A 27687-nucleotide genomic window follows, 5' to 3' on the forward strand; every position below is an offset into this window, starting at 1 on the left:
TAAACATGTCAATTTAGAAAAGAAAGAAAGGTGCTTTAACTTGCCACGTGTATTGTACAGCACAGTGGAATTCATTCTTTGCATATGTCAGCAACGTAATAAGAAGCCATGATACAACACCCCTTAAGCACAGAGAGTAAAGGACCTTGTTCAAGGCTGGCAGCTTGGCAATACCAGGGCTTAAACCACTGACCTTTTGATCAGTAACACAGCACCTTAAGTACTAAGCTATGAACTCCCCATAAGGGAACTTTGACCCATAAACAAAGCCATGTACTGTATAACATTTCAAACTGTGGGAATTAGCAACCTCTTGTGGATATGTAGAAAATTGCAGTTAGAGACCCAAATCTGTGACCTCACAATACTAATCATATTAAATTATGCTGTTACAAAATAACTGCATATAGGATTTCTGTGCATGAAAAGCATTAACGTATCACAGTAAAACATATGACAAGTGAGTTTGGATAGTTCTATATATTGGTATTAATTGAATATTAGATGTGAATAAAATAAAGAGTGGAGATACGGTTGGAAGGGAATGTGAGGAAAATCGCGCAGGTATATATGAAATATAATATATAAAACATAAAAAAAATGTTCTGAAATTGTAGATAAAATCACCTTATAGCAAAATCTTAAGAACACAGAAATTAATTTAGGAAAGACGTTGTGGAAAGCAGATCTTTATTTATACATTTTCACTTTTAAAACCTAGTCAAATACTTTTACAAGAAACATGTATTATATATTATTTCAAATAACAAATTAAAACACTTACAGTCTAATTTTCTGTCTAAGTGTTTAAAAACCTGAATTTTTAAATCTTTTGGCTATCTATGTTTTAAAGCTATAGCAACTATGTCCACTTGATCATAATGGATATCACCTCAGTTACTGGACGCTTTCCCCATTATTTGTTTTTTGGTGTTCTTTTCTGGTTTTAATATGATTATGTAACACTTTGGTAGAAAGATACAAAATAGTAACCCAAAGCTTGATGCTAAAATTGCAAATATCTCTACAGCTACAGTAAATTTTCCAGGAGAGCTGACATAAGCTGGAATAAAGGTGATCCACACTGCACAAAACATTAGCATACTGAATGTAATGAATTTAGCTTCATTAAAGTTATCAGGCAGCTTTCTAGCTAGAAAAGCTAAAACAAAGCATAAAAGAGCTAGAAGGCCTATGTAACCCAGCACGGCCCAGAAACCGAAGTTTGAGCCCAAATTGCATTCAAGAATAATCTTTTCCTTGTAGTGCATCAGATTTTTAAAAGGGAAAGGAGGAGAAATTGTTAACCAAAGCACACAAATAAGGAATTGTATAAGAGTGAAGGCAAGTACACTGAGTCTCTGTTGTAGAGGCCCAAACCATTTCATGACATTGCTGCCTGGAAGTGTAGCTCTGAAGGCCATTAACACAACTATAGTTTTCCCCAGAACACAGGAGATACAGAGGACAAATGTGATTCCAAAAGCTGTGTGACGCAGCATACAGGACCACTCAGAGGGCTGTCCGATAAATGTAAGTGAGCAGAGGAAACACAGGGTCAGTGAGAAGAGCAGCAGGAAGCTCAGCTCAGAGTTGTTTGCTTTGACTATTGGGGTATTTTTATATCTGTAGAATATGATTGCTATTACAACAGTCATAAATGCACCGATGATTGACACAGCCGTTAGCAAAATTCCCATTGTTTCTTCGTACGACAAATATTCAATTTCCTTTTTTACACATTCATCTTTGCTTGGATTCGACCAGTAATCTTGCTGACATTGTTCACATTTAAGAGAGTCTGTCTCACAGAGAGAAAAAGAGAAAGAGATAAGAGGAAATAAAAGATGTTAGAAATACATAAAACAAGCAGAGTCTACTTTATTACTGTTGTGTTACATCATTACATCATATTACTATCCTACAAGATATAAGGTTCTATTATATTTTATGTGTATTGTTTTTTTTTCTTCATTTAACTTCTATACCTGTCATATTACTGATTTCTCCAGCAGCACATGGTATGCAGTCAAAACAGCAGATGGGTTTTCCTTTCTGTACAGCTTTTCTTGTGCCGGTAGGGCAACTCTCACTGCATATAGACTTAGGCAACTACGAACAAGTCAATTTCATTAAGTATATTCAAAAACACAAGTAGTATAAATTAACTGAGTAAATAAAGTGCACAAAAATGTGAACACTTCATTCTATTTACTAAATACAAGCCATATATTCTTTAAATACTCACTTGATTTGAATTTTGTGCCCAGACAATGGAAGCCATATTTACTGCTAACCGATTTTGAGCAGGAACAGAGGAGTCGTAAAGTCCAACAGTAACAAACTCATATTGGCTTTCTTTCCTTTTTTGCCAGTTTATTATTTCATATTTTGCTGGAGGATCACCATTTTTATCAAAATAAACCTCTTCGCCATCCTTGGTTTTAAAACGCACCTTTTTAAGGTGTTCTAAAAACTAATCAAGAGAAAATGGTTCACTTGGAAAGTTACATCATGAAAATGCATTTTAAAATGTCCATTTTACCTCTGATATACAAGTGTAACACATTTAAAGCAGTAAAGCTGAAGCACAAAACGTTCGCCTTGAACTCACTGTGAAAGGATCGGGCTGTTTCTTTGTAGGACATGTTTCTTTGCAATCAAGAAGTTCATGTAGTGTATGAGCAATTGCATATACTCCTTTATACACATTACTAAAAATAGGCATCATAGACATATCAGTAAAGGTGTTTTCAATGTCAGACAGGCTTTCTTCACCTGTGCAAACAGGCACATCCTTTGAATTATTCTGTATTTCATATTTACAAGTGAACATAGCTTCCCAGAATTTCATAAAAATGGCACTGCCTGCATCTTTCAATGGTTTTACATCTAGGATGAACTCCTTCAGACCGGTTACTGTTGTTTTGGGAATCGCTAGACCTATAGCTCCTTGCAGTATATTATACTTGTCCAACGTGACCGCCACTGGATCAGCAATCCATCCCTCAGTTCCAACCCACTGATATCCGGTTATGTTGTATACCGAAAATACTTGAAGTAAAATCTCCAGGTCCCATGGAGTGACAAATCCCACAATTACTCGTGAAGTAGAGCTTTTAATTTGCTCAACAATCCTCAACACTTTTTCTTGTGAGTAGGTTCTAAAAAATGGAAGGGAGTATTCTAAACATATACCAAGTTGTTCTGCGATTTTAGTAAATGCGGCCATTCCGTTGTTCCCATAATCATCATCTCTTCGTATTGCTCCCACCCAGGTCCAGCCAAAGTGCTTGATCATTTCTGCAAGTGCAATTGTCTGGTAATAATCACTGGGAATAGTGCGCAGAAATGAGGGATATTTTGCTTTATCACTGAGACACTCGCATGTAGAATAATAACTGATCTAAAAATCAGATTCACATAATTATAACAGGCTTAAGGATCAGTCATTTTTCCTACCTTTACATAAAATTATTATTTATAAATTAACTATAAAAAATTGTCATTTTACATTTAATATTATAAATGTCTTATGATTAAAAAGAAAATCCTTACTAAGGGCATGCTGAAAGGTCCAATACTTTTTGCTATAGCCATAGACACAGATGAATATGTCTCTCCTATTATAGCTTGAACCTGGGCTGGCTTTGTGCAAGTCAAGTCTGAGGCCGAGTTTTCATTTCCATTGACAAGTGCCATTGCTACTTTCACTCCCAGGGCTGCAGAACCACAGGTATCATAGATCTTGTAGCCCAGTAAAACTCCAGGCAGTAGAGATGAACTGTTGTTGATCTCCTCTATTGCAAAGATCAGGGTCTGTGAATACTGCAAAGCTCTAAATTCCAGGCTAGTTTAATGAAATCAGATAGAAACACATACACTGTATTCAGTTTACAATACTGTAGGGTTGGCATTATTTAATAATTGTTGATAATTTGTTGTATATTCAACGTAATGTTTATATTACTTACCTCATGCAATTCACTGCAGGCGGCATGACTGAATAAGATGAGTCTGTGATCTCCCATTTATTATGAAAAGGAAAAATTGCTCCGATAATGATATCACCATTCCTCCATAGCTCTGGGTATGCAGGCTCTCCTCGTACGCTACAAGTATTTTCTTGGGCCCTAGAAAAATTTATGATGGCCATTACTATTTCAAAGAGTGCAAAGATTGACTCCATCTAGCTTTCCCACTCAGTTACCTCTACAGACAGACATTGAGGGATTGGATGGTAATGGATGTGCCCGTGGTCTAATTTGTTGGCTGACTGAAAATAAATAATCTCCATTATTTATAAGGAAGAAAATGCAAATTCCCCATATGGAAGCACAGCCAAGGGAGGTGTGACCTGTATCTAATCTGAATGAAGTCAATCTTGATGTAATTTAGCCTGTTTTTTTATTTTTTATTTTTTTTTATTTTTTATAATGTCTTGTTTTAGGGGTTTCTTTTTTAAAAATTTTTGCAATTTGAACTATTATTGCGTAGGGTTAGGGTTAGGATTAGGGTTAACCCTAACCCTGATTTACGAAATTGATTGGAACCGGAAACCTTATTCATAAGTCGAGAAGAGTGAGACTTACATTTCTCTACAAATCTAAATAGTGCATGCAGATTTTTCAAGTTTTTTTCAATATATTTTGATTTAGTTTTTTGTTTTTTTAGGTGGCCGTTGCTGTGTTTGTCAATCAATAAAAATTTTAATTGTGGTTAATCGAATGACTGTCACGAGTTAACTCATGATTAATTGCAACTTAATCGCACAATTTTATCTGTTCTAAATGTACCTTAAATTAATACTTTTAATTACTTCATGCAAATATATGTTTATTATTAGTGAAACCACAATTAACATGGAACATGAAGACTAGACATGTTTCAAAGGTCATAAAAAAAAAATGAAAAATGAACAGAAATACCAGGTTCCCGTTGCTTCTCTTTCTTTGCACTGAGCCAGTTGCTCAAACAGACAAGCCTATTTACATTTTCAGATGACAGGAAAGCTCGTAAAAATACTCGTTTGCAAACGTATTCAACGCAGAAAAACGGAAGCAGGAGCAGGAATCAGACACAATTGCTACAGTAAATTAAGTCTTTATCAAGAATTAAGAGGAGAGGGGGTTAAGAGAGAATGTGTGGTTGTCCTGTTTAGGAGTGGGAGTCAATGCTCATAGTAAGTTATCAAGGGGGCACATGAGAGGGAAGCCACAAGCCACTGGACATCTGATTGGAAGTTTGGAGTATACATTGAAGCACCACCATGCTGCTAATGTTTGGCCATTGAGGCCATTGCTAAGTTGTATACATGAGAACATTTTAAGTTACTCTGTAAAAGGGAATCTACCAAATGTGAATGGAAATGCTTTTTTCCTTTCAGGAACCCGAGCTGCGTCAACAACGAATTGGGAACGATTCCACATGACTACGCTCTGAATCACGTGTACTCTGTCCAATGGAACGGCGCGACGTCACCCTGACCAGGAAGCTATAAAACACATGCGGTGGAGACGGCGCTAGCTCCAGGCCAAAAGATCTGATTCCCTTAAGAGGCCAACTGGCAGCATGGCAACGTCTCTGTGGGTCCTGCATTCTGTGGAGAGAGTCTATACGATTCAGTTCAGGTCTTTTCCAGCCCGGTTCAACAGGGTGTGTCCCACTCTGGTGGGGCCTGAGCAGGAGCTGGTTATGGAACAAGAAGTGAAAACTCTCTTGAGCAAGCAGGCCATCAAGATGGTCTCTTCGTTTGACAGAGAGTCTGGGTTCTACAGCCAGTACTTCATAGTTCCCAAGAAGGATTGGAGGCTGCCTCCCAATTTAGATCTTTGTCAGCTGAACTGCTCTCTATTGAGATTCAGGTTCAAGATGCTTACCCTGAAACAGGTCATTTTCCAAATTAAATCTGAGAACTGGTTTGCCCAATATATCTGAAGGGCACTTATTTTACGTATCCATCCTTTCTTCACACAGGAAGTTCCTAAGGTTTGTTTTCGGGGTTGAAGCTTATCAATATTGGCTCCTTCCATTCGGTCTTACACGCTCACCCTGCACCGTTACAAAGTATGCGGATGCCCCAGAGTCTCAGCAGATCTGGCTCTGCTGAGACTCTGGGGCATCCGCATACTAAACTATATCAACGACTCTTTGATATTAGCTCGATCAGACCACCTGGCGACCCAGCATTGAGATGTCATTCTTGCCCATATGAAGGAATTAGGGTTAACACGTAACGCTAAGCAAAGTTTACCTTATCCAGTACAGAAAACTACCTATCTAGTCGAATGTGTGAGATTTGACCATTATGTGGGTGCAGCTGTCTCTTGCATGAGTCGAGTCTATCCTCACTGCAGTCAAAACGTGTGAGAGAAGGCCAGCTACTCACTGTGAACCCTACAGTGGTGGCTCAGGGATCACTGCAACCCCAAGCTGTGGAGGCTGTGGCTGTGGCCTATTCGGGGGCACAGCTCTTACCCAATGGTCTCTCAGCTGAGGTTGTAGAGACCATTTTTCAATGCAGAGCTGCTTCCATGAGAGGGTTGTATGGCGCAAAGTGGTGCCTGTTCACTACATGGTGAGTAGGTCACCACTCAGGCCCAGTTTACTGCCCAGTTGGCCCAGTGCTGGTATTTCTTCAAAAACACTTTGCCAAAGGGTTGTCTCCTTCCACCTCAAAGGTTTACATGCCCACTTTTGCGGCTTATCATGCTCTGCTTGCCAAACAGTCCCTAGGGAAAAAAAATTGTTGAGGTATGACCCAGAGTGATTGTATGGGACTTGGCCGTTGTTCTGGAGGCCTTGTCTAAGCCTTCCTTCTAGCCACAGTCCGAAGTCCCCTTGAGATTTTTGACAATCAAGACATCTTATCTGTGAAGAGGGTTGGGGACCTTCATGCCCTTTAAGTGAACCCCACCTGTCTGGAGTTTACCCCAGACTGGGATATGTTCCAAGGTGCACTCAGTCGTCCCGAGACACAAGGCATTCTATCCTCTTCCTCTCAGGCCCATCATCAGGAGAAGCTTAACCGGGTGTGCTCGGTGTGAGCACTGGACACATACGTCTACAGAACAGCGTGTGGAGAAAGTCGGACCAGCTATTTTGTCTGCACTGCTCTTTATAAAAAGGGTTTCCTGCTAATTAGCAGACCCTAAGTAGATGAATTGTGAATGCATTCCACTCCTTTTTTGAGTCCTCCGGTCTCTATGCTTCATCGGGGTCAGAGCTCACTCAACCCGGGGTGTGGCGGCCTCTAAGGCCTTGACCTCTGTGGTATCTCTCCAAGACATTCACATTTCTACAGGTTGATTCACACCTCTGACCTTTGTCAAGTCTATGAACTAAGTGCCACTTCTGGCTACTCTGTCTGCTGTGCCCATCCACACTAGGCAGGAATTGGTCAGTCTGTGATGGCACTTGTTCCCAGTCTGTGTTGGCACATGTTCCCAAAGCGTTGCTGATGCAGCTCGATTTGCTTAAAAAGAAAGTCTCTAGCTCTGCTTCGCTGAGAGAACCCTGGTTCTCTGAGAGAACACTCCCTGCATCCCTGCGAGTGCTTCCTTCACTCTCAAAGCTAGTGCCGTCTCCACCGCATGTGTGCTTATAGCTTCCTGGTCGTGACGTCTCCCCACCGGTGACGTTGTTCCTTTCCATTGGACAGATTAACATGTGATCCAGATTGTGGTCACATGGAAGTGTTCCCATAGTGTTAATGCAGCATTTTGTTCCCTCAGGGAACCAGTGTTACATACGTAACCTAGAGACAATTTTTGCTATATTCATTAGCTTAGAGTCCTTACCAATAGTGAAGGTCATCAAAACCCCTACTGACATCTACTAAACATAACATCAGTTCCTTTTCAAATTTAAATAGCCCAAGCTCAGGCAAGATACTATAGAGTCTGGAACACCTGGTTGGTACTCCAAGATGGGATCACTGGATAACCTACTTGTCTTGAGAATGCACCAGAAGCATTGGGCATTTAGGGCAATTATAAAAACCAACTCCTGGCATTTTTTTATGGCCAGGAAATTTGTGGCTGTATTTATAAAGTAGTGTGTGTCATGTCACAAATCAGAATCAGAAGCAGAAATAGCTTTATTACCAAGTATGCTTACACACACAAGGAAATGTGTGCTACTGCTACTGCTGCAGTAGATCGCAGCGGCCGCTCCGGACCCAAAATGGTGCTAACTTTATTTTGTAGCCCGCCTTACACAACACATGGACATCAGAGCAACCGGTGTGCCTGTGTACAACCGCAAAACACTGAAAGAACTCAGAAACAACCCAAACAACACCATAAATGATGACCTGCGGCAGAAACTACGCGACCTCGGTGTGCTCCGAGAACCAGGCCTCCAGACCTCGGCATCGCCTGCGAAGGACGGACGGAGGAGGGGAAATCAGAAGCGCTGCGCGAGGAAGCAGAAACGCGGAAAGCGAGCGGGTGCTAATGCTAGGCTAAAAGCTAACCCTAGCCGGCCCGCTCTACCATCACTACTGCTGGCAAATGTCTGCTCCCTGGACAATAAATTAGACTACATCAGACTCCAACAAGCTACTCGGCGTGAGTACAGACACTGTTGCGTTTTTGTGTTAACGGAGACGTGGCTGAGCGACAAAGTTCCGGACGCCGCCATCCAGCTGGACGGGCTAGCCGCGTTTCGTGCCGACAGAAATGCAGCTCTGTGCGGTAAGACTCGCGGCAGCGGTCTGTGTGTTTACATCAACACGGAATGGTGTAAGAACTCTGTGCTTGTTTCTACTTACTGCTCATCGCTGCTGGAGTTTATTGTTGTGAGATGTAGACCTTTTTATTTACCACGGGAATTCACCACCGCTATTGTGCTCGGAGTGTACATACCACCTAGTGCTAATGCTAAAGAAGCGCTCAGCGTGCTCTACGGGACCATTAGCGGACTTCAAAACTCACACCCTGACGGATTGTTTATTGTTGCCGGAGATTTTAATCACGCAAATCTCAGGACTGTGCTTCCCAAATTCGATCAGAATGTGGACTTTGCAACCAGAGGAGAAAACATGCTGGATGTTGTTTACACAAACATCCGGGGCGCATACCGGGCGAAGCCCCGCCCCCACCTCGGTTACTCAGACCACATCTCTGTTATGCTGATCCCAGCATACAGACCACTCAGCAGGCGTTCAAGACCAGCTCAAAAACAAGTGAGAACCTGGCCAGCAGGATCCATGTCTGTTCAGTACTGTTTTGAATGCACTGACTGGGTCATGTTCAGGGAAGCTGCAACCAATGGCGATTTCATCCACTTGGAGGAGTACACGTCAACAGTGACCAGCTACATCGGCAAGTGCATTGATGACGTGACTATTTCCAAGACCATCACTACACGCTCCAACCAGAAGCTGTGGATGACCGCTGAGGTGCGTGCGCTGCTAAAAACAAGAGACTCTGCCTTCAGAGCAGGGGACAAGACGGCCTTAAAAACAGCAAGGGCCAAACTGTCCCGTGCCATCAGAGAGGCGAAGCGCGCACACGCCAAGAGAATTCACGGGCACTTCCAAGACAGTGGAGACACACAAGGCGCATGTGGCAGGGCATCCAGGCGATCACGAATTACAAGACCACATCACCTGCTTGTGACCGTGACCCCTCCATCCTGGATGCGCTGAATGACTTCTACGCCGGGTTCGAGGTGCAGAACAACGTGGTGGCGAGGAAGACCATCCCTCCTCCCAGTGACCAGGTGCTCTGTCTAACCACAGCTGAAGTGAGGAAAACTCTATGCAGAGTTAACCCACGGAAGTCTGCTGGACCTGACAACATTCCTGGCAGAGTGCTCAGGGAATGTGCAGAACAACTAGCAGATGTATTCACTGACATCTTTAACATCTCCCTGAGCAGCGCCACTGTTCCCACGTGCCTCAAGACGATGACCATCATTCCTGTGCCGAAGAAGTCTTCTGTCTCCTGCCTCAATGACTATCGTCCCGTTGCACTCACACCCATCATGATGAAGTGCTTCGAGAGGCTCGTCATGAGGCACATAAAGACCCAGCTCCCACCCGCACTGGACCCCATGCAGTTTGCGTATCGTCCAAACCGCTCCACGGACGATGCCATCTCCACAACCCTCCATCTGGCCCTCACCCATCTGAAAAACAAAGACTCTTATGTAAGGATGCTGTTCATAGACTTCAGTTCAGCATTTAACACAATCATTCCTCAGCACCTGATTGAGAAGTTGAGCCTACTGGGCCTGAACACCTCCCTCTGCAACTGGATCCTGGACTTCCTGACTGAGAGACCTCAGTCAGTCAGGATCGGGAACAGCATCTCCAGCACCACCACAATGAGCACTGGAGCCCCTCAGGGCTGTGTGCTCAGTCCACTGCTGTTCACTCTGCTGACTCACGACTGTGCACCAACGCACAGCTCAAATCATATCATTAAGTTTGCTGATGACACGACCGTGGACGAGTCAGCATACAGAGAGGAGGTGCAACGGTTAACAGCCTGGTGTGGAGCCAACAACCTGTCTCTGAACGTGGACAAAACCAAAGAGATGGTTGTTGACTTCAGGAGAGCACAGAGAGACCATTCTCCACTGATCATCGAGTGATCTTCAGTGGAGATTGTCAAGAGCACCAAATTCCTTGGTGTTCATCTGGCGGATAACCTCACCTGGTCACTTAACACCAGCTCCATCACCAAGAAAGCCCAGCAGCGTCTCTACTTCCTGAGAAGGCTAAGGAAAGCTCATCTCCCTCCCCCATCCTGACCATGTTTTACAGAGGGGCCATTGAGAGCATCTTGAGCAGCTGCATCACTGCCTGGTTTGGGAACTGCACCGTCTCGGATCGCAAGACCCTACAGAGGATAGTGAGGACAGCTGAGAAGATCATCGGAGTCTTTCTCCCCTCTATCATGGACATTTACACCACACACTGCATCCGCAAAGCACACAGCATTGTGGATGACCACACACACCCGTCACACACACACTTCACCCTCCTACCATCAGGGAAACGGTTCCGAAGCATTCGGGCCGTCACAACAAGACTGTGCAACAGTTTTTTCCCGCAAGCCATCAGGCTCCTCAACAAACATCTGAACTGAACTCTCTTTCACACACACACACATACTCACACACACACTTACACACAACTGTGTGACTGATCTGTACAACCGGACTCAACACACATACACTTCGCACACCCAGGTTTCAACACCATTTACACCTTTCATTGTCGCAATAATGTTTACATGCCGTTTGTTGCTGATCTTCCGGGACTTGCTCTCTTTGCACAATATTCTGTCCAAATCCTTTGGTCACTGATCACTTTATTTTGATTGCTGCTATTGTAGAATTGCACAATTCTGTTTACATTTCTCTGTTTACATTTTTCTGCTACTGTGCACCTTATTCTGTTACGACAGGTTTTACTGGCGGAGCTATTGTTGTTTTTATTTTTATATTTTGTGTATTTTGTATTGTCCTGCACTGTCCTGTGTTGTCTCACACTGTCTTGTGATGTCTTTTGCACTGTTTGCACCAGTTGCACACATGCACTTTATGTGGCGAAGATCTTAGCTCCTGGCCCTGTGTTCTTCTGTTCTGTGACTGTTGTTTACTGTTGTTTTATGTTGTTTTATGTAGCACCTGGGTTCAGGAGGAACGTTGTCTCATTTCACTGTGTACTGCATCAGCTATATATGGTTAAATGACAATAAAAGCTTCTTGACTTGACTTGAATTTGACTTGGCATCAGGAGCTTCCTGTGCAGGAGAAGTACAGATATAATGTAACAGAATTGTAAACCAGACAGTTAGATAAGTATAAGATAATATATACAGAGTAAAATAGTTGTCAAATAAATGTACAGATGTCATTTACAAGTGTTCAGTTTACAAATGGACCATTTGGATGCTATGTACAAATGTGTCAGTTATGGTGGACAATGTGTAGTTATGAATATTTTAATTGTTCATGCTGAGTATAGCCTGCAGAAAGAAAACTGTTTGTGCCTGGCTATTTTGGTAGACTGAGCTCTGTAGCGCTGACCAGAAGGCAACTTTTCGAAGAGAGAGTGGGCTGGGTGTGTTGGGTCCAAAGTGGTTTTCTTAGCCCTTTTCTCCACTCTGGATGAGTAAAGATCTTGGAGATTGGACAGTGGGGCACCAATAATCCTCTCAGCAGTCTTGACCGTCCACTGTAGCCCCTTGATGTCTGATTTAATAGCTGAACCAAACCAGACAATTATAGATGTACACAGGACAGACTCAATGATGGCCGAGTAGAATTGTTTCAGCAGCACCTGTGGCAGGTTAAATTTCCTTTAGCTGGTAAAGGAAGTACAACCTCTGCTGGGCCTTTTTAGCAATGGAGTCAATGTTATTGTCCCACTTCAGGTCCAGAGAGATGGTGGTACCCAGAAACTTGAATGACTCCACTGTTGTTACAGTGCTTTTTATGATGGTGAGTGGGGGAAGTGCTGGGGGATTTCTCCTAAAGTCCACATTCATCTCCACTGTTTTAAACATGTTGAGCTCCAAGTTGTGGTGGTTGCACCAGACAGTCAGCTCTTTAATCTCCTGTCTGTAAGCAGAATAGTCTCCATCCTGGATGAGGCTGATGACTGTAGTGTCGCCACCAACTTCAGGAGCTTGACAGGGGGGTCTTTAGAGGTGCAGTCATTTGTGTACAGTGAGAAGAGCAGTGGGGAGAGAACACTACCCTGTGCTGAGAGTGAGAGACCTGGATGTGAGTTTGCCCAGCCTCACTGTTTGCTGCCTGTCTGTCAGGAAGCTGGTGATCCACAGACAGATTGGGGTGGGCACTGAAATCTGGGTCAGTTTGGCTGAGAGAAGGTCAGAAATGATGGTATTAAAGGCCGAACTGAAGTCTACAATGTCAGGTGGCGAATCAACCTGCCATCCAAAAATCACCATTGTGCTACCTTCTATTAAACAAGGTACCCCCTTGCTTTAGTTCCTGCAAGGTTATAAGGGCCCGAGTGCTGTGTTCCTAAAATCCTACACACTTAAATTCAAGAGATGCAAGCAACTTTACCATGATTTTTATAATCTAGTTATTGTAGTGTTTAGGGTCATTGTAGTAGAGATACATGAATTAAATGTATTTCTTTATTGTTAGCAAAAGTGTGATGTATAAAGTGTAGAAAGAGAAATGATTGTGTTATTAATGTAATTTGCATCTCAAAAATTCCCCCAGACTGATAGTTGGCACACCAATTATATTTTTTATCATCTGATGTTGTCTGTAATCATGCAGCCAAAATGTAGCTCATGAGATTTTTAAATACAACCACTGAAAGTAACAAGTGACAAATGTCCACAAATTTCAATTCGGTTTACTGGATAATATATTATATTTAATTAAAGATTTTCTTGAAAGATATGACAGACATAATATTTAGATTGCAATCAACTATAAAAGTTAAGCTTACATAAATGTATGAGAAAAAAATTTATGAACCTTATTTCACACAATAGGTTTGAAGTTTACTTTGATACTAACTTAATATTGGGAAATAATCATCATGCATATTTAAACTACTAACTTACTCTTTACCCATGAGTTGCTTTTTAGTGTTCCTCTCTGGCTTCATGATGATTATGTAACACTTTGGAAGAAAGATACAGAAGAGTAAACCAAAGCTTGATGCTAAAATAGCAAATATCTCTACAGCTACAGTGAACTTTCCTGGTGAACTGACATAAGCGGGTATAAAAGTAATCCAAACTGCACAGAACAGTAACATGCTGAATGTAATGAATTTTGCTTCGTTAAAATTATCTGGAAGTTTTCTAGCCAGAAAAGCTAAAATAAAACATAAAAGTGCTAAAAGGCCAATATAACCCAGTACAGCCCAGAAACCTATGTCTGAGCCCAAACTGCATTCAAGAATGATCTTTTCCTTATAGTGCATGAAATTTTTGAAAGGGAAAGGAGGCGATATTGTTAACCAAAGTACACAAATAAGAACCTGTATAAGAGTGAATGCAACTACACTGAGTCTCTGCTGTAGAGGCCCAAACCATTTCATGACATTGCTGCCTGGAAGTGTAGCTTTGAAGGCCATTAACACCACAATGGTTTTCCCCAGAACACAGGAGATACAGAGGACAAATGTGATTCCAAACGCTGTGTGCCGCAGCATACAGGACCAATTTGAGGGCTGTCCGATGAATGTAATTGAACAGAGGAAACACAGAGTCAGAGAGAAGAGCAGCAGAAAACTCAGTTCAGAGTTGTTTGCTTTGACTATTGGTGTATTTTTATATATAAAGAATATGATTGCTATCATTATTGTTATAAAGGCCCCAATAATGGAGACTGCGGTTAACAAAATTCCCATAGTTTCTTCATTGGATAAATATTCAATTTCCTTCTTTACACATGTGTCTCTCGCTGGATTTGACCAGTAATCTTGCTGACACTGTTCACATTTAATAGAATCTGTCAGAGGGAGAGAATATAAAATAGGTTCAGAAATTCATAACACTTAACAGCAGAATGTACATTACAGATGTCTATCTATCTATCTATCTATCTATCTATCTATCTATCTATCTATCTATCTATCTATCTATCTATCTATCTAGGGAAAGAAAGAGATAATTGATTTTGATTTTACTGTATTGAATAGTAGTCATTTACATACCTGTCATATTACTGATTTCTCCATCAGCACATGGTATGCAGTCAAAACAGCAGATGGGTTTTCCTTTCTGTACAGCTTTTCTTGTGCCGGGAGGGCAACTCTCACTGCATACAGACTTTGGCACCTATGACCAATGCAACTTTTTAAGTTAAATATTATTAAATATCGACTTAAATATGCTTTGGATGAAACATTAGTTAATTAAACATGGAAAATTAATCAGCTGAGAATGTTTTTATATATATATATATATATATATATATATATATATATATATATATATATATATATATATATATATATATATATATATATATATGCATATTTATAAATACTAACCTGTATTGAATTTTTTGCCCAGACAATTGAGGCCATATTTACTGCCAATCGATCCTGAGCAGGAAGAGAGGAGTCATAAAGTCCAACTGTGACAAACTCATATTGGTTTTCTTTATTTTTTTGCCAATTTAATATATCATATCTTGCCAGAGGATCACCATTTTTATCAAAATAAACTTCTTCACCTTCCTTCGTCTTGAAATGCACCTTTTTGAGACTTTCTAAAAACTGAAGAGGTAGAAGCAAAAATCATTATTGTATTATATTTAAACATTTATATACAAACAGCCTAATAATCTGCTTTGTGACACTTTTATACAAATGAAATGTAAAAGTGCATTTTAACATATGAGAAAGATTGTCTGGTTTTATATAATGCAGCTTTATACCAAAAAATTAGGGTTTTGAAAACACTTTAACTCACTGTGAAAGGATCAGGTTGCTTCTTTACAGGACATGTTTCTTTGCAGCCAAGAAGTTGATGTAGTGTATGGGCAATGGCATATACTGCTTTGTACACATTACTGAAAATAGGCATCAAAGACATGTCAATGAAGTTATTTTCCACCTCAGACAGTTTTTCTTCTCCTGTGCAGGCTGGTATGTTCTCAGGTTCATTCTGCACTGCATATGTGCAACTAAACAGAGACTCCCATAATTCCATAAAAATGCCACTGCCTACAGCTTTTAATGGCTTTACATCAAGTATGAAGTCCTTTAGGCCTGTTACAGTTGCTTTTGGAATCGCTAGCCCTATGGCTCCTTGCAGTATATTTGACTTATCCAAAGTAGTTGCTATTAAATCAGCAATCCATGCCTCACTTCCCACCCACTGGTATCCAGTGATGTTGTGTTCAGCAAATACTTGAAGTAAAATCTCCAGGTCCCATGGAGTGAGAAATCCCACTATCACCCGTGAAGTGGAACTTTTAATTTGCTCAACAATTCTCAAAACTCTGTCTTGTGAGTAGGTTCTAAAAAATGGAAGGGAGTATTCTAAACATATACCAAGTTGTTCCGCGATTTTAGTAAAAGTGGCCATTCCATTGTTACCATAATCATCATCTCTCCTTATTGCTCCCACCCAGGTCCAGCCAAAGTGCTTGATCATTTCTGCAAGCGCTAACGTCTGGTAATAATCACTGGGAATAGTGCGCAGAAATGAAGGATATATCCGTTTATCGCTAAGGCACTCACAGGTGGAATAATAACTGATCTAAAATTAGATCCACATAATTATTCTATAAATATAAATACAGTATATAAATTGCTATAAATAAGCAAAAAAGCCTTTATATGTTTTCACATTAAGATTAATTGTATAAATAAGGTTTCACAAGTAAAACAAACCAATCAATAAATCATTTCTTACTAAGGGTATGCCAAAAGGTCCGATACTCTTTGCTATAGCCATGGACACTGATGAGAATGTCTCTCCTATTATGGCTTGCACCTGGGCTGGCTTTGTGCAACCCTGATCTGATATTGAATTCTCATTTCCATTCAAAAGTGCCATTGCTCCTTTCACACCCAGCGCTGCAGAATTACAGGTATCAAATATTTTAAAGCCCAGCGAGACTCCAGGCAGTAAAGACGAGCTGTTGTTAATCTCCTCTAGTGCAAACATCAGGGTCTGTGAATACTGGAATGCTCTGACATCCAAACTTGTAAAAAAAAAGAGAGAAATGCACATTCATATAGATCATTTTGTATATTACAAAGCTACAACTTATACTTTGACAACTGTATATTATAATGTTTTACATAAGGTCTGTCTTACTTACCTTAAGCAGTTTATAGCAGGCATGACCGAATAAGAAAAGTCGGTGATCTCCCATTTTTTATGGAATGTGAAAATACCTCCAATTATGATATGACCATCCTTCCATATTTGTGGATGTTTAAATTCTCCATACACCCTGCAAGCAGTCTCTTCTGCACTTGAAGAATTCATGATTGCTTTGATTATAAGCAATATAGTAAAGATTGACTCCATCTAGTTTTCCAGTTTAAGAAGCTGTACAGAAAAAATACTAAGACACTGAATATGCTCTTGATTTGAGCTGCCAGCTCAGTGAACAAAAATAATCAAAAATAAGGATATTTATATAGAAGAAAATGCTGATTCTCCACAGTAAACATGTAGGTCACAACCAAAGAAGGCGTGACATTTCGATCTGAAAAAGTGGGCCTTGATGTCATTCTTTTTTTTCACTTTTTTTTTAAACACGTTTAATTTAAAACAGCTTCATCATGCTTTCCTACAATATATTTGCAATTAAATAAAATACTCCTACCTCACAGCTTTTTGTATTATCTATTTATCAATAGATTTATTAATGTATTAATAAGTAGTAGCTCAGTGGATAAGGTGTGGGCCTTCTGATCAGAAGGTCATGGATTCCAATGCCAGCACCAATTTGCCACTGCTGTGCCCCTTAGCAAGACCCTTAACCCCTAAATTTCTCTGCTAAACCTGAGATAACTGTAGGTCACTTTGGATAAGGTTATATGCCAAATAAACAATTATTTAACAATTTATGCCTACAGGAATAATCTTCAGTGAGAAACACCAGCTGAACTAGTTATTAGAGACTCTATTATATGAAATGTGAAATTAGAAAGGCCCTGAAATATTAAAAAAAAAGATAAAAGTGCAGCTTTTACTTTTCACATGTACATTACAGCAAAGCAAAAATTGTCTTTTGAGGCCAAGAAGTAGCTCAGTGTTTAGGACACTGGACTTCTAAACAAAAGTCCATGAGTACAAATCCCAGCACCACCAAGCTTTTAATGCTGGGCCCTTGAGCAAAACCCTAAACCCTTAACTGTTCAGTTGCATAAATGATATAATTATTAGTCACTTTGGATAAGAGCATACAGCATTCCTGGAACAGAGAGGGTTATGGGTCTTGCTCAATGGCCATAGATGTCAGTGATCACAGGACACGGTGAATGACCCAGATTATTCTATTAGAACCTCACGGGACATGGTGCACGATGCAAGGCCAGATTATTTTGTCATGAACTCTTGCGGGTGACTAGGTGAATGAGCACCAGATGGGAGGACCCAAATGCAGGATGTGACAGGGTAATGAGAAAACAGGCTGTAATTAAAAGTTAGCAGCGCAATGGGCAAAGTAAAAAACAAAGTTCAACAACAGTCCAGGGTCGAAAATACAGGCAAACAGAACCGAAAACAAAGTCTAAAAAATCAAAGCCAGCGAACTGAGCAATATGGGGAGGGCAGAAACACAAACCAAAAACCAGTCCAGAGTTCAAAACCAGAAGCAGGGCAGAACAGGGGTCAGGATCAGGAACAAGAACAGAATTCAGAGCAGGCAGGTGGCAAAAATAATCCCAGGGACTATAGGAAGCCAGTGAGATAATCTGGCCTGAGCTAAAGTCTTGGGTGTTCTTTAATACCAGGAGGCACGGGAAAAACGGCAAGATGGGCGCCAACCCGAAAATGCACACCGCAAAACCGGAAGTGTGCGCAGCGATTCTGACAGTCCTGGTTCCCCAGTCCTGGGTGGATGGAAAAAGTTTGGTGGAGAGAAATACTGAAGAGGCACGATAATCCTGGGACATGAGGAATGTCAAGTGCCAGTGACGGCACAGGGGTTCTTGAGGAGAACTGCCATCGGGTAGAACGCTTTGAAGGTCAGGAAAGGCCGAACGCATCGTGGAGCGAGCCTCCAGGTGGCTGCCCCAAGCACTTTCTGGCCGATGTGATGAGGCCTGAGGCGAGCGACGCCCTCTGTGGAGGCCTGAGGCGGAGCGACACCCTCTGCGGAGGTCTGAAGTAAAGCGACACCCTCTGCAGAGGTGTGAGGTAGAGCAATGCCCTCTGCGGAGGTCTGAAGCGGAGCAATGCCCTCTGCGGAGGTCTGGACCATGTCATCAGCAAAACCCAGGGGCCTGTCAAACACCTTTGAGAAACCCGGGGGTGGAGCAATGGGGTCAGCAAAGAATTGGGCCCTTGGCAGTACTCTGGAGCGGAGCAGTGACCTCGGGGGGACTCTGAAGAGGAGCGGCGCCCTCGGCGGGACTCTGGAGCGGCTTGGGGGCTTTCTCGGCAGGGCAGACAGGCATAGAGGTGATCTTAGAAGGTTAGAAGAGTGGGAAGATGTCCCCAGTCAGACAGGAAGGCTAAGGTTCGGCAGCCCCCCAGCAGAGCTCAGGGGCTGGAGTGACAGCTGTTTCAGGAGGTTATTCAAAACCATCTGGATTGCCTGAGATTGTTCCTGACACACCCGGAAATACTAAGTTCTCTGCTTGGGGCTGAGCTTTAGAATGTCGACCGTCTCGGTTGGGTTTCTGAATTGCCAGTCTGCGGTGGAGCAAGTTCAACGCTTTGAAACATCCACTGGGTCCATCTTTTGGCCAGATTATTCTGTCAGTAACGAGGAAGGACACGGGGCATGGCCAAATTATTCTTTCAGGAACTCACGGGACATGGTGCACGATGCAAGGATAGATTATTTTGTCATGAACTCAACTAGGTGACTAGGTGAGTGAGGATTGGATGGGAGGACCCAAATGCAGGAAGCGACAGGGTAATGAGGAAACGGGTTTTAATAAAAAGTAAGCAGAGCAATTGCGCAAAGGCAAAAACAAAGTTCGAAAACACAGGCAAACAGGGTGATGCAGGAAAGACAAAAACAAAGTCCAAAAAAATCAAAGCCAGCAAACTGAGCAATACAGGGAGGACAGAAACACAAACCAAAAACCAGTCCAGGGTTCAGGAACAGAATCCAGAGCAGGTAGGGTGGAATGAATAATCCCAGGGACTATGTGAAGCCGGTGACATAATCTGGCTCCGAGCTAAAGTCTTGGGTGTTCTTAAATACCAGGAAGCGCAGGAAACAAAAGATGGCCACTTCTGCGCACCACATGCCGAGAAGATCCTGACAATATATTGGAAGCTTGGCTATACTGGGGGTTATATTTACATTTGTGACATTTATCATATGCCCTTGTCCAGGGGTACATACAAAGGTGCTTTGAGTCTCTATCAATGAATAAATCTACACTGGTATGTTAGATTACAAACTAAATATAAATCAGCCTATAACTCTGTTGAGCAAACCTGTAAAGTTTTAGTTTAAGTGTTTCAGGAAGAGGTGGGTTTTGACCTAAGTCTGGAATCTGTAAGAACATTAGATGGGGAGAACATGAGAAATCAGCCAGAAAAAAAAAAAATATGAGAAGGAAATTAGCTGCAGTGCTACCTGGACCAATTCCCCTAAAATATCCTTGCATGCCCATTGAGATTGACTGTTGGATGTAGACATTATAAAGCAAAACAAAAAAAAATCAGCTACAATTTAACTTTCAGTAGGCTTACTAAGGCCCGGTTCACACATGCTGTGCACAAGTTTGCTACCCATAACAACTGTGTAGTGCATTTATACAGATTCCTTAATTAGCATTTAGTGCACTCTGCTGTTGAGATGATTGCTTGGCTGTGTGACTTTGAGTAAAACCTGAAATACAAATTATATTTTACTGTAATAATATTTATTGTTAGAAAATGGAATGGTGTACTGTATGTAGGAGTAAATATGGACAGCTGTAAGAGTGAATGTGATTGCTGTTCTGTAAATAATGACTATGAAACTACAGAACGTTTAAGAGTGTAAATGTTGGATGTATTGCTTTGTGAATCAGTAGTTAATCATTTGTATACCACTATAATCGTCACTTTCACTCAACAGTAAACCTAAGCTTAAATTCCATGAAACTGGAAGACATTGTTATATTGTTCCCTTTTTTATTTTAATTAAACTACATACACAATATACATAAAATATTACATGTCATTTTGAGGTTGAGTAGGTTACAATGATCCACATTAATCAACATATTCATTTACTAAACTGGCCCTTTTCCCATGAGTTGCTTTTTAGTGTTTTTCTCTGGCTTCATGATGATTATGTAACACTTTGGAAGAAAGATACAGAAGAGTAAACCAAAGCTTGATGCTAAAATAGCAAATATCTCTACAGCTACAGTGAATTTTCCAGGAGAACTGACATAAGCTGGTATAAAAGTAATCCAAACTGCACAGAACAGTAACATGCTGAATGTGATGAATTTTGCTTCATTAAAATTGTCCGGAAGTTTCCTAGCTAAGAAAGCTAAAATAAAACATAAAAGTGCTAAAAGTCCAATATAACCTAGTACAGCCCAGAAACCGAAGTTTGAGCCTAAACTGCATTCAAGAATGATCTTTTCCTTGTAGTGCATTAAATTTTTGAAAGGGAAAGGAGGGGATATTGTTAACCAAAGCACACAAATAAGAACCTGTATGAGAGTGAATGCAAGTACACTGAGTCTCTGTTGTGGAGCTCCAAACCATTTCATGACATTGCTGCCCGGAAGTGTAGCTTTGAAGGCCATTAACACCACAATGGTTTTCCCCAGAACACAGGAGATACAGAGGACAAATGTAATTCCAAAAGCTGTGTGGCGCAGCATACAGGACCACTCAGAGGGCCGTCCAATGAAAGTAAGTGAACAGAGGAAACACAGAGCCAGTGAGAAGAGCAGTAGGAAACTCAGTTCAGAGTTGTTGGCTTTGACAATTGGTGTATTTTTATATTTGAAAAATATGAATGCTGTTAGTATTGTCATAAATAAACCGACAATAGAAACCACTGCTAGCAAAATCCCCATAGTTTCATCATAGGACAAATATTCAATTTCCTTCTTTACGCATTGATTCCTGTCTGGATTAGACCAGTAATCTTGCTGGCATTGCTCACATTTGATTGAATCTGTCACAGGGTAAAAATTTTTGTACTTTAGAAAAATGTGTTATTTTAATATATTTTAGAAACATTAAGCCAAACTCAGTGTGTGTATATATATATATATACACTGAGTTTATATCATTTGTAGTGGGATATTACACACCTGACATATTATTGATCTCTCCTGCAGCACATGGTATACAGTCAAAACAGCAGATGGGCTTTCCTTTCTGCACAGCTTTCCTTGTGCCGGGGGAGCAACTTTCACTACATACAGATTTCGGCACCTTGTTTAAATAGACATTGCAGTTACTTGACCTAAAATAGAATCTGCATTATGAATTTATTCTCTGATCATCCTTCTTATACTTACTTGATTTGAATTTTGTGACCATAAAATTGAAGTCATATTTACTACTAATCGATTCTGAGCAGGAAGAGAGGAGTCATACAGTCCAACAGTAATGAATTCATACTGGTTTTCTTTATTTTTCCTCCAGTTTATTATTTCATATTTCGCAGGAGGATCGCCGTTTTCATCAAAGTAAACGGCTTCACCTTCTTTTGTCTTGAAAGACACTTTTTTCAGTTGTTCTAGAAACTGATCAAATAAAGTCAACTTTATAGATTAAGAAAATCAAAGGATTTAAATAAGTGCAACTAAAAACCAAAATATCAATTTCTTGAAAACACTATTTACTTACTGTTAAAGGATCAGGCTGCTTCTTTATAGGACATGTTTCTTTGCAGCCAAGAAGTTCATGTAATGTATGAGCAATGGCATATACTGCTTTATAAACATTACTAAAAATTGGCATCATGGACATATCAGTGAAGGTGTTTTTCACCTGAGACAGTTTCTCTTCACCTGTGCACATTGGTATATTCCCTGAATTATTCTGCCCTGCATATGTACAAGTAAACAGAGCTTCCCAAAATTTGATAAAAATGGCACTGCCTACTGATTTCATTGGCTTTATATCTAGAATAAAGTCCTTCAGACCAGTGACTGTTGTTTTGGGTATAGCTAGTCCTATTGCTCCTTGCAATATATTGTATTTATCCAATGTGGCTGCCACTGGATCAGCAATCCAGCCTTCAGTTCCAACCCACTGATATCCAGTTATGTTGTGCTCAAAAAACACATGCAGCAAAATCTCAAATTCCCGGGGAGTGATAAATCCCACTATCACTCGAGAAGTGGAGCTTTTAATTTGCTCAACCAATCTCAAAACTCTTTCTTGTGAGTAGGTTCTAAAAAATGGAAGGGAGTATTCTAAACATATACCAAGCTGTTCAGCAATTTTAATAAATGCAGCCATCCCATTGTTCCCATAATCATCATCTCTTCGTATTGCTCCCACCCAGGTCCAGCCAAAGTGTTTTACCATTTCTGCAAGTGCAATTGTCTGGTAATAATCACTGGGAATAGTGCGCAGAAATGAAGGGTATTTCTTTTTATCACTGAGGCACTCGCATGTAGAATAATAACTTATCTAAAATTAGATCCACATAATTATTTGAGGAATAACAGACAATAAGAATGTTGAAAATAAGCTATTAAAAGTTGTTTTATCATCTCACCTTTACAATTTAAACAGTAAATAATTACAATTATAGCCATGAAAAAAGTGCATAAATTCTTACTAAAGGGATGCCGAATGGTCCAATACTCTTTGCTATGGCCATGGACACTGATGAATATGTCTCTCCTATTATGGCTTGCACTTGGGCTGGCTTTGTGCAGGTCTGAGCTGTAGTTGAGTTTTCATTTCCATTTACAAGTGCCATTGCTACTTTGACCCCCTGTGCTGGAGAACCACAGGTATCATAGATCCTGTAGCCCAGTGAGACTCCAGGCAGTAAAGATGAACTGTTGTTGATCTCCTCTATTGCATAGATCAAGGTCTGTGAATACTGGAATGCTCTGAATTCCATACTTGTTAAAAACGAGATAAAAACATATACTTTAAAATTGTATTAATACAAATGATATTGTTCGTATTTAATTATAATTTTTCTCTACATGTTTTTTCTGCTTACCTTGTACATTTCATCGTAGGAGGCATAAATGAATAGGACAAGTCTGTGAACTCCCATTTAAAATGGAAGGGGAAAATTCCTCCAACCAAAATATCACCATCTTTCCATAAATGTGGATATGCAGGTTCTCCACGCAGACCACAAGTCTCTTGTGCAGTATATGAATTGATGATGGTCATTACCACATGAAAGATAGTTAACATTGACTCCATCTACTATCAAGCTCTAGATAAGTGAGACAAAATATGAGGTCTGATCTCACAGCTAACTGAACAGAAGAGTATGGGGTATTTATATAGAAGAAAATGCACAGGGTGCAATGGGTCACAGCCAAAGAAGGTGTGGCAATTTTCTATTGTAAAGAAATTGCCTATTAACTGATTTTACCTTTGTAGGTTTTTTTTTGCCTTATTATAAATATTATTCTTATTATTATAATTATTATCTATTTAGGGGGGCATCCAGAACAATATCTTGAAACTATATTTGACTTTTCTGAATATTTCAAAGCTTGTGAAAATCTTTTGAAATATTTGGATATTTGAAACTCTTATATTTTAAATATTCAGAAAGGTCATATATAGTTTCGACATATTGTTCTGGATGCAACCCCCCCCCCCCCCCAAATAGATAATAATTATAATAATAAGATATATATATATATATATATATATATATATATATATATATATATATATATATATATATATATATGGGTCTTATTACATTATGTTGCATACACAAATCATAAATGCCAAAAATCACTGTTATTTAAAACAACCTACATATTAGTACCTATATCCTCAAATCTAGCTCAAGGCCTTGCCATAATACAAACAAGGGTCAGGGTTTAAGTGGTTATACTAAAGTATTTTATGGCATATATCTTTAATTGCAGTTACTATCACGGTCTTCTGGTTTTGCGCCATGCATTTCTGGATCCACGGCAAGCACTTCGTTGGCGGCCATGCTTTGTTGCCGGATTTTGGACTGTTTGCTTGTGCTTTTGAATTTTTTGGGGTTTTGTTTTGAAACTGTTTGTTGGGATTTGCACTGTTGTTTTTTGGTTTGAGCTCTGAAACTTTTCACCTGGTTACTCCCTATTTTTTTTTTTATTAAAGACTCTTTTTTTACGCTCTTGGCTTGTGTCCTGCATTTGGATCCCTCCAGCTAGTCCCTGACAGAATAACTTTCTTTTGGCTTCTCCTATTAGGGGTCACCACAGCGGATCATCTGTATTTATGATCTGCATTTTGATTTGGCACGTTTTTATGCTGGATGCAATTCCTAACGCAACCCTCCCCATTTATCTGAGCTTGGGACCGGCACTAAGAGTGCACTAGCTTGTGCAACCCTAATGGCTGGGGTTAGTTCTCTGACCAGGGATTGAACCCGGGCCGCAGTGGTGAGAGCGCCACATCCTAACCACTAGACCACCAGGGAACAAGAATCTGGCCAAAATGGACCCCGCAGATGCTTAAGATTTGAGAACTGACCTCAATACCTTGGCTCAAGTCTCAGCTTTCCACAGTCAACAACTCCAGGAGCTGGCCTTAGCATTCCGGGAGCTCATGCAACACCTGGATCGGTCTCCCACCCCAGCTGCGGTGGCTACACAGACTGAGATTACCTATTTTTACAGTCACAATCAGTCCTAGCCACAACTGCCTTGAGAGCCTCACCTCATCTTGCAGCTTCTTTCCCACACAGTGCAATGTCATCTTCCAGCTCCAGCCATCTTCATTTCCAAAAGGCCCAGCGATGGGCGACCACAAAGTGGACGAGCCAGTCTTCCTTCTGTTCATCTTTCACCGCCTTCTGGGAGGAGGTCCGCAAGATCTTCGATACTTCTACTCACCAACAGGATGCTGCATGGTCGTTTTTTTTTATCACCCTGTGTAGTCACTCGGTTGGCGAGTTCGCACAGATGCCATTGACAGCAGTTAGGACCACACCGCTTTGCACAATGCCTTCCTGCGAGGTCTTGCTACGGAGGTGAAGGATGTGCTGGCTGCCCGGGAGTTACCAGTTGGCAAAGATAATCTAATCACTCTGGCCACCAGAATTGATGCGTTGAAAGGCAATTCCAATGCCTTGTGCATGGTCCTCAGTTCCCGTCTCATTGTGTCAATTGGCACTTCAGACGGGCACACCCACCACCAGGCATCTCGCCCTACTAAGTCACTGCTTGTTACCATCGCCGAACAACATTAGAAGTAGCTCTTATTCCTGATCATCCCCTTGTCCCATGCTCGTGTCATGCTTGGTTTTTCCTGGCTCTGGAATCACAACCCCCGTCTGGTTTTTAACAGTGGGCCAGACTTGCCAGGACCTGCACCAGTCCCACTACATCATGAGCCTCCACCTGACCTCAACACTATCCTGGCGGTCTACCATGACCTGGGGGTCATCTTCAGCAGAGTCAGCAGAGGCCATACAACTGTGCTATTGACCTGCTGCCTGCAACCTCTTCTACCTGTGGATGTTTGTCCCATCTGTCTGGACCTGAGCATGAGGCCATGGAGCAGTATATGCAGTAGTCTCTTTCTGCCAGTTTTATTCACCCTTCCTCCTGGGTTCTTCTTCATGGAGAATAACGACCAGACCCTCCACCCATGTATAGATCTGTCAAGAATTGTTATCCCCTACCACTCATGGCTTCTTTGTTCGAGCTCCTCCAGGGGGCAACCATCTTCATGAAGTTGGACCTGATGAATACCTACTATTTTGCTCGCATTTGGAAGGGAGATGAGTGGAAGACTGTGTTTAACACCCCTTCTGGACATTACAAGTACTTTGATACTGATACAGAAAAACTGAAAAAACTGAAGCAATTTGTGTCTGTCTAAATTCAATTGATTAAATGAATTAATATACAGTATGAACAAGATCAGACACACGTTTTCTTCAATATTCATTTCTATTTTTTTTCAACATTGTAGATAAATGCTGAAGACATCCAAACTATAAAATAATAAGTTTTGAATTATGTATTAACAAAATTGTGTTAAACATTTACCAGAGCTGATGAGTGCATGTTGGCTACTTTTCCTTCACTCACCGATCCAACTCATCCCAAACCTTATCAGTGATTGTGGGGGCCAGGTAATCTGATTTAGCACTCCATACCACTCCTTCTTGAACAATTAGCTTTTACAAAAGCTAGAGGTGTGTTTCGAGTCATTGGAAGTCTGTTGGAAAACAAATTATGGTCCCACTAAGTGCCAACCAGATGGGATGTCATGTAGCTGCAAAAGTGTCCCCTCAATTTTGAGTAAATCACTAATAGTGTTACCAGCAAAGCACCTCCACACAATCACACCATTTACCCTCTGTGTGTCTAACAAAGACATGAGCTAAAACTACAAATCTCAAATTTGGACTCATCAGACCAAAGGACAGTTTTCCACTGAACAAATGTTTATTCCCTGTAGAGACCACACCACTTTACACCTTTTCTCACAACATATTCACTTTTAAACATTTTTAAAAAAGCACATTCTCTCATACAGCCACATGCAGGACAGGCTTAACACTAAAGCTTGAGCTTCCTTTCAAAATATTAATTAGCAATAAGGCTGTTTTACATTATGCCTGCTACATATATTGGCTAATTTAAAAGTTGTATGTATTACATTTGCATTTAATCTATTAAAAATGTATTAATTCATGTATTGATTCATACAGTAAAGCTTTTACCAGATGTAATTGTATTTGTGCTACACACTACACCCCATATCTTTTTTTTAATATACAGAAGAAATAGAATTTTATAATTATTAAATGTAATAGTTCCTTGACTTGATGAGAAAATAAAAACGAAATCTATTAGTTGTAAAGGTACAGAATATATCTTAATGTTAAAGTGTCTATTGTGTC

General features: G+C 40.6%; 3 protein-coding genes across 3 annotated transcripts in view; all 3 read right to left on the reverse strand.

Moving 5' to 3' along the window:
* Positions 1-893: 893 nt before the first annotated feature.
* The window catches only part of LOC310732071 (extracellular calcium-sensing receptor-like), a gene marked incomplete at both ends in the record, with an annotated part of 42723 nt that continues 15929 nt past the window's right edge, over positions 894-27687 (reverse strand). Inside the window, 5 exons of the mRNA XM_083552310.1 lie at positions 894-1801; positions 1989-2112; positions 2249-2476; positions 2615-3406; positions 3559-3850. Of these exons, the coding sequence (XP_083408436.1) occupies positions 894-1801; positions 1989-2112; positions 2249-2476; positions 2615-3406; positions 3559-3850 (2344 nt within the window). The remainder of the gene's footprint in view (positions 1802-1988; positions 2113-2248; positions 2477-2614; positions 3407-3558; positions 3851-27687) is intronic.
* LOC310732623 (extracellular calcium-sensing receptor-like) lies at positions 12309-16961 on the reverse strand (the record flags this gene model as incomplete). Its single annotated transcript, XM_083553236.1, has 7 exons — positions 12309-12660; positions 13569-14463; positions 14669-14792; positions 15008-15235; positions 15432-16223; positions 16380-16671; positions 16792-16961. The coding sequence occupies 7 exons, from the start codon at positions 16959-16961 to the stop codon at positions 12309-12311; spliced, it is 2853 nt and encodes a 950-aa protein (XP_083409362.1).
* LOC310732624 (extracellular calcium-sensing receptor-like) lies at positions 20885-23987 on the reverse strand (the record flags this gene model as incomplete). The annotated part of the gene is made up of 6 exons (XM_083553237.1): positions 20885-21789; positions 21929-22052; positions 22139-22366; positions 22470-23261; positions 23413-23704; positions 23809-23987. The coding sequence occupies 6 exons, from the start codon at positions 23985-23987 to the stop codon at positions 20885-20887; spliced, it is 2520 nt and encodes an 839-aa protein (XP_083409363.1).

Source organism: Silurus aristotelis (genome assembly GCF_946808225.1).
Source record: "Silurus aristotelis genome assembly, chromosome: 10".
Lineage (NCBI taxonomy): Eukaryota > Metazoa > Chordata > Actinopteri > Siluriformes > Siluridae > Silurus > Silurus aristotelis.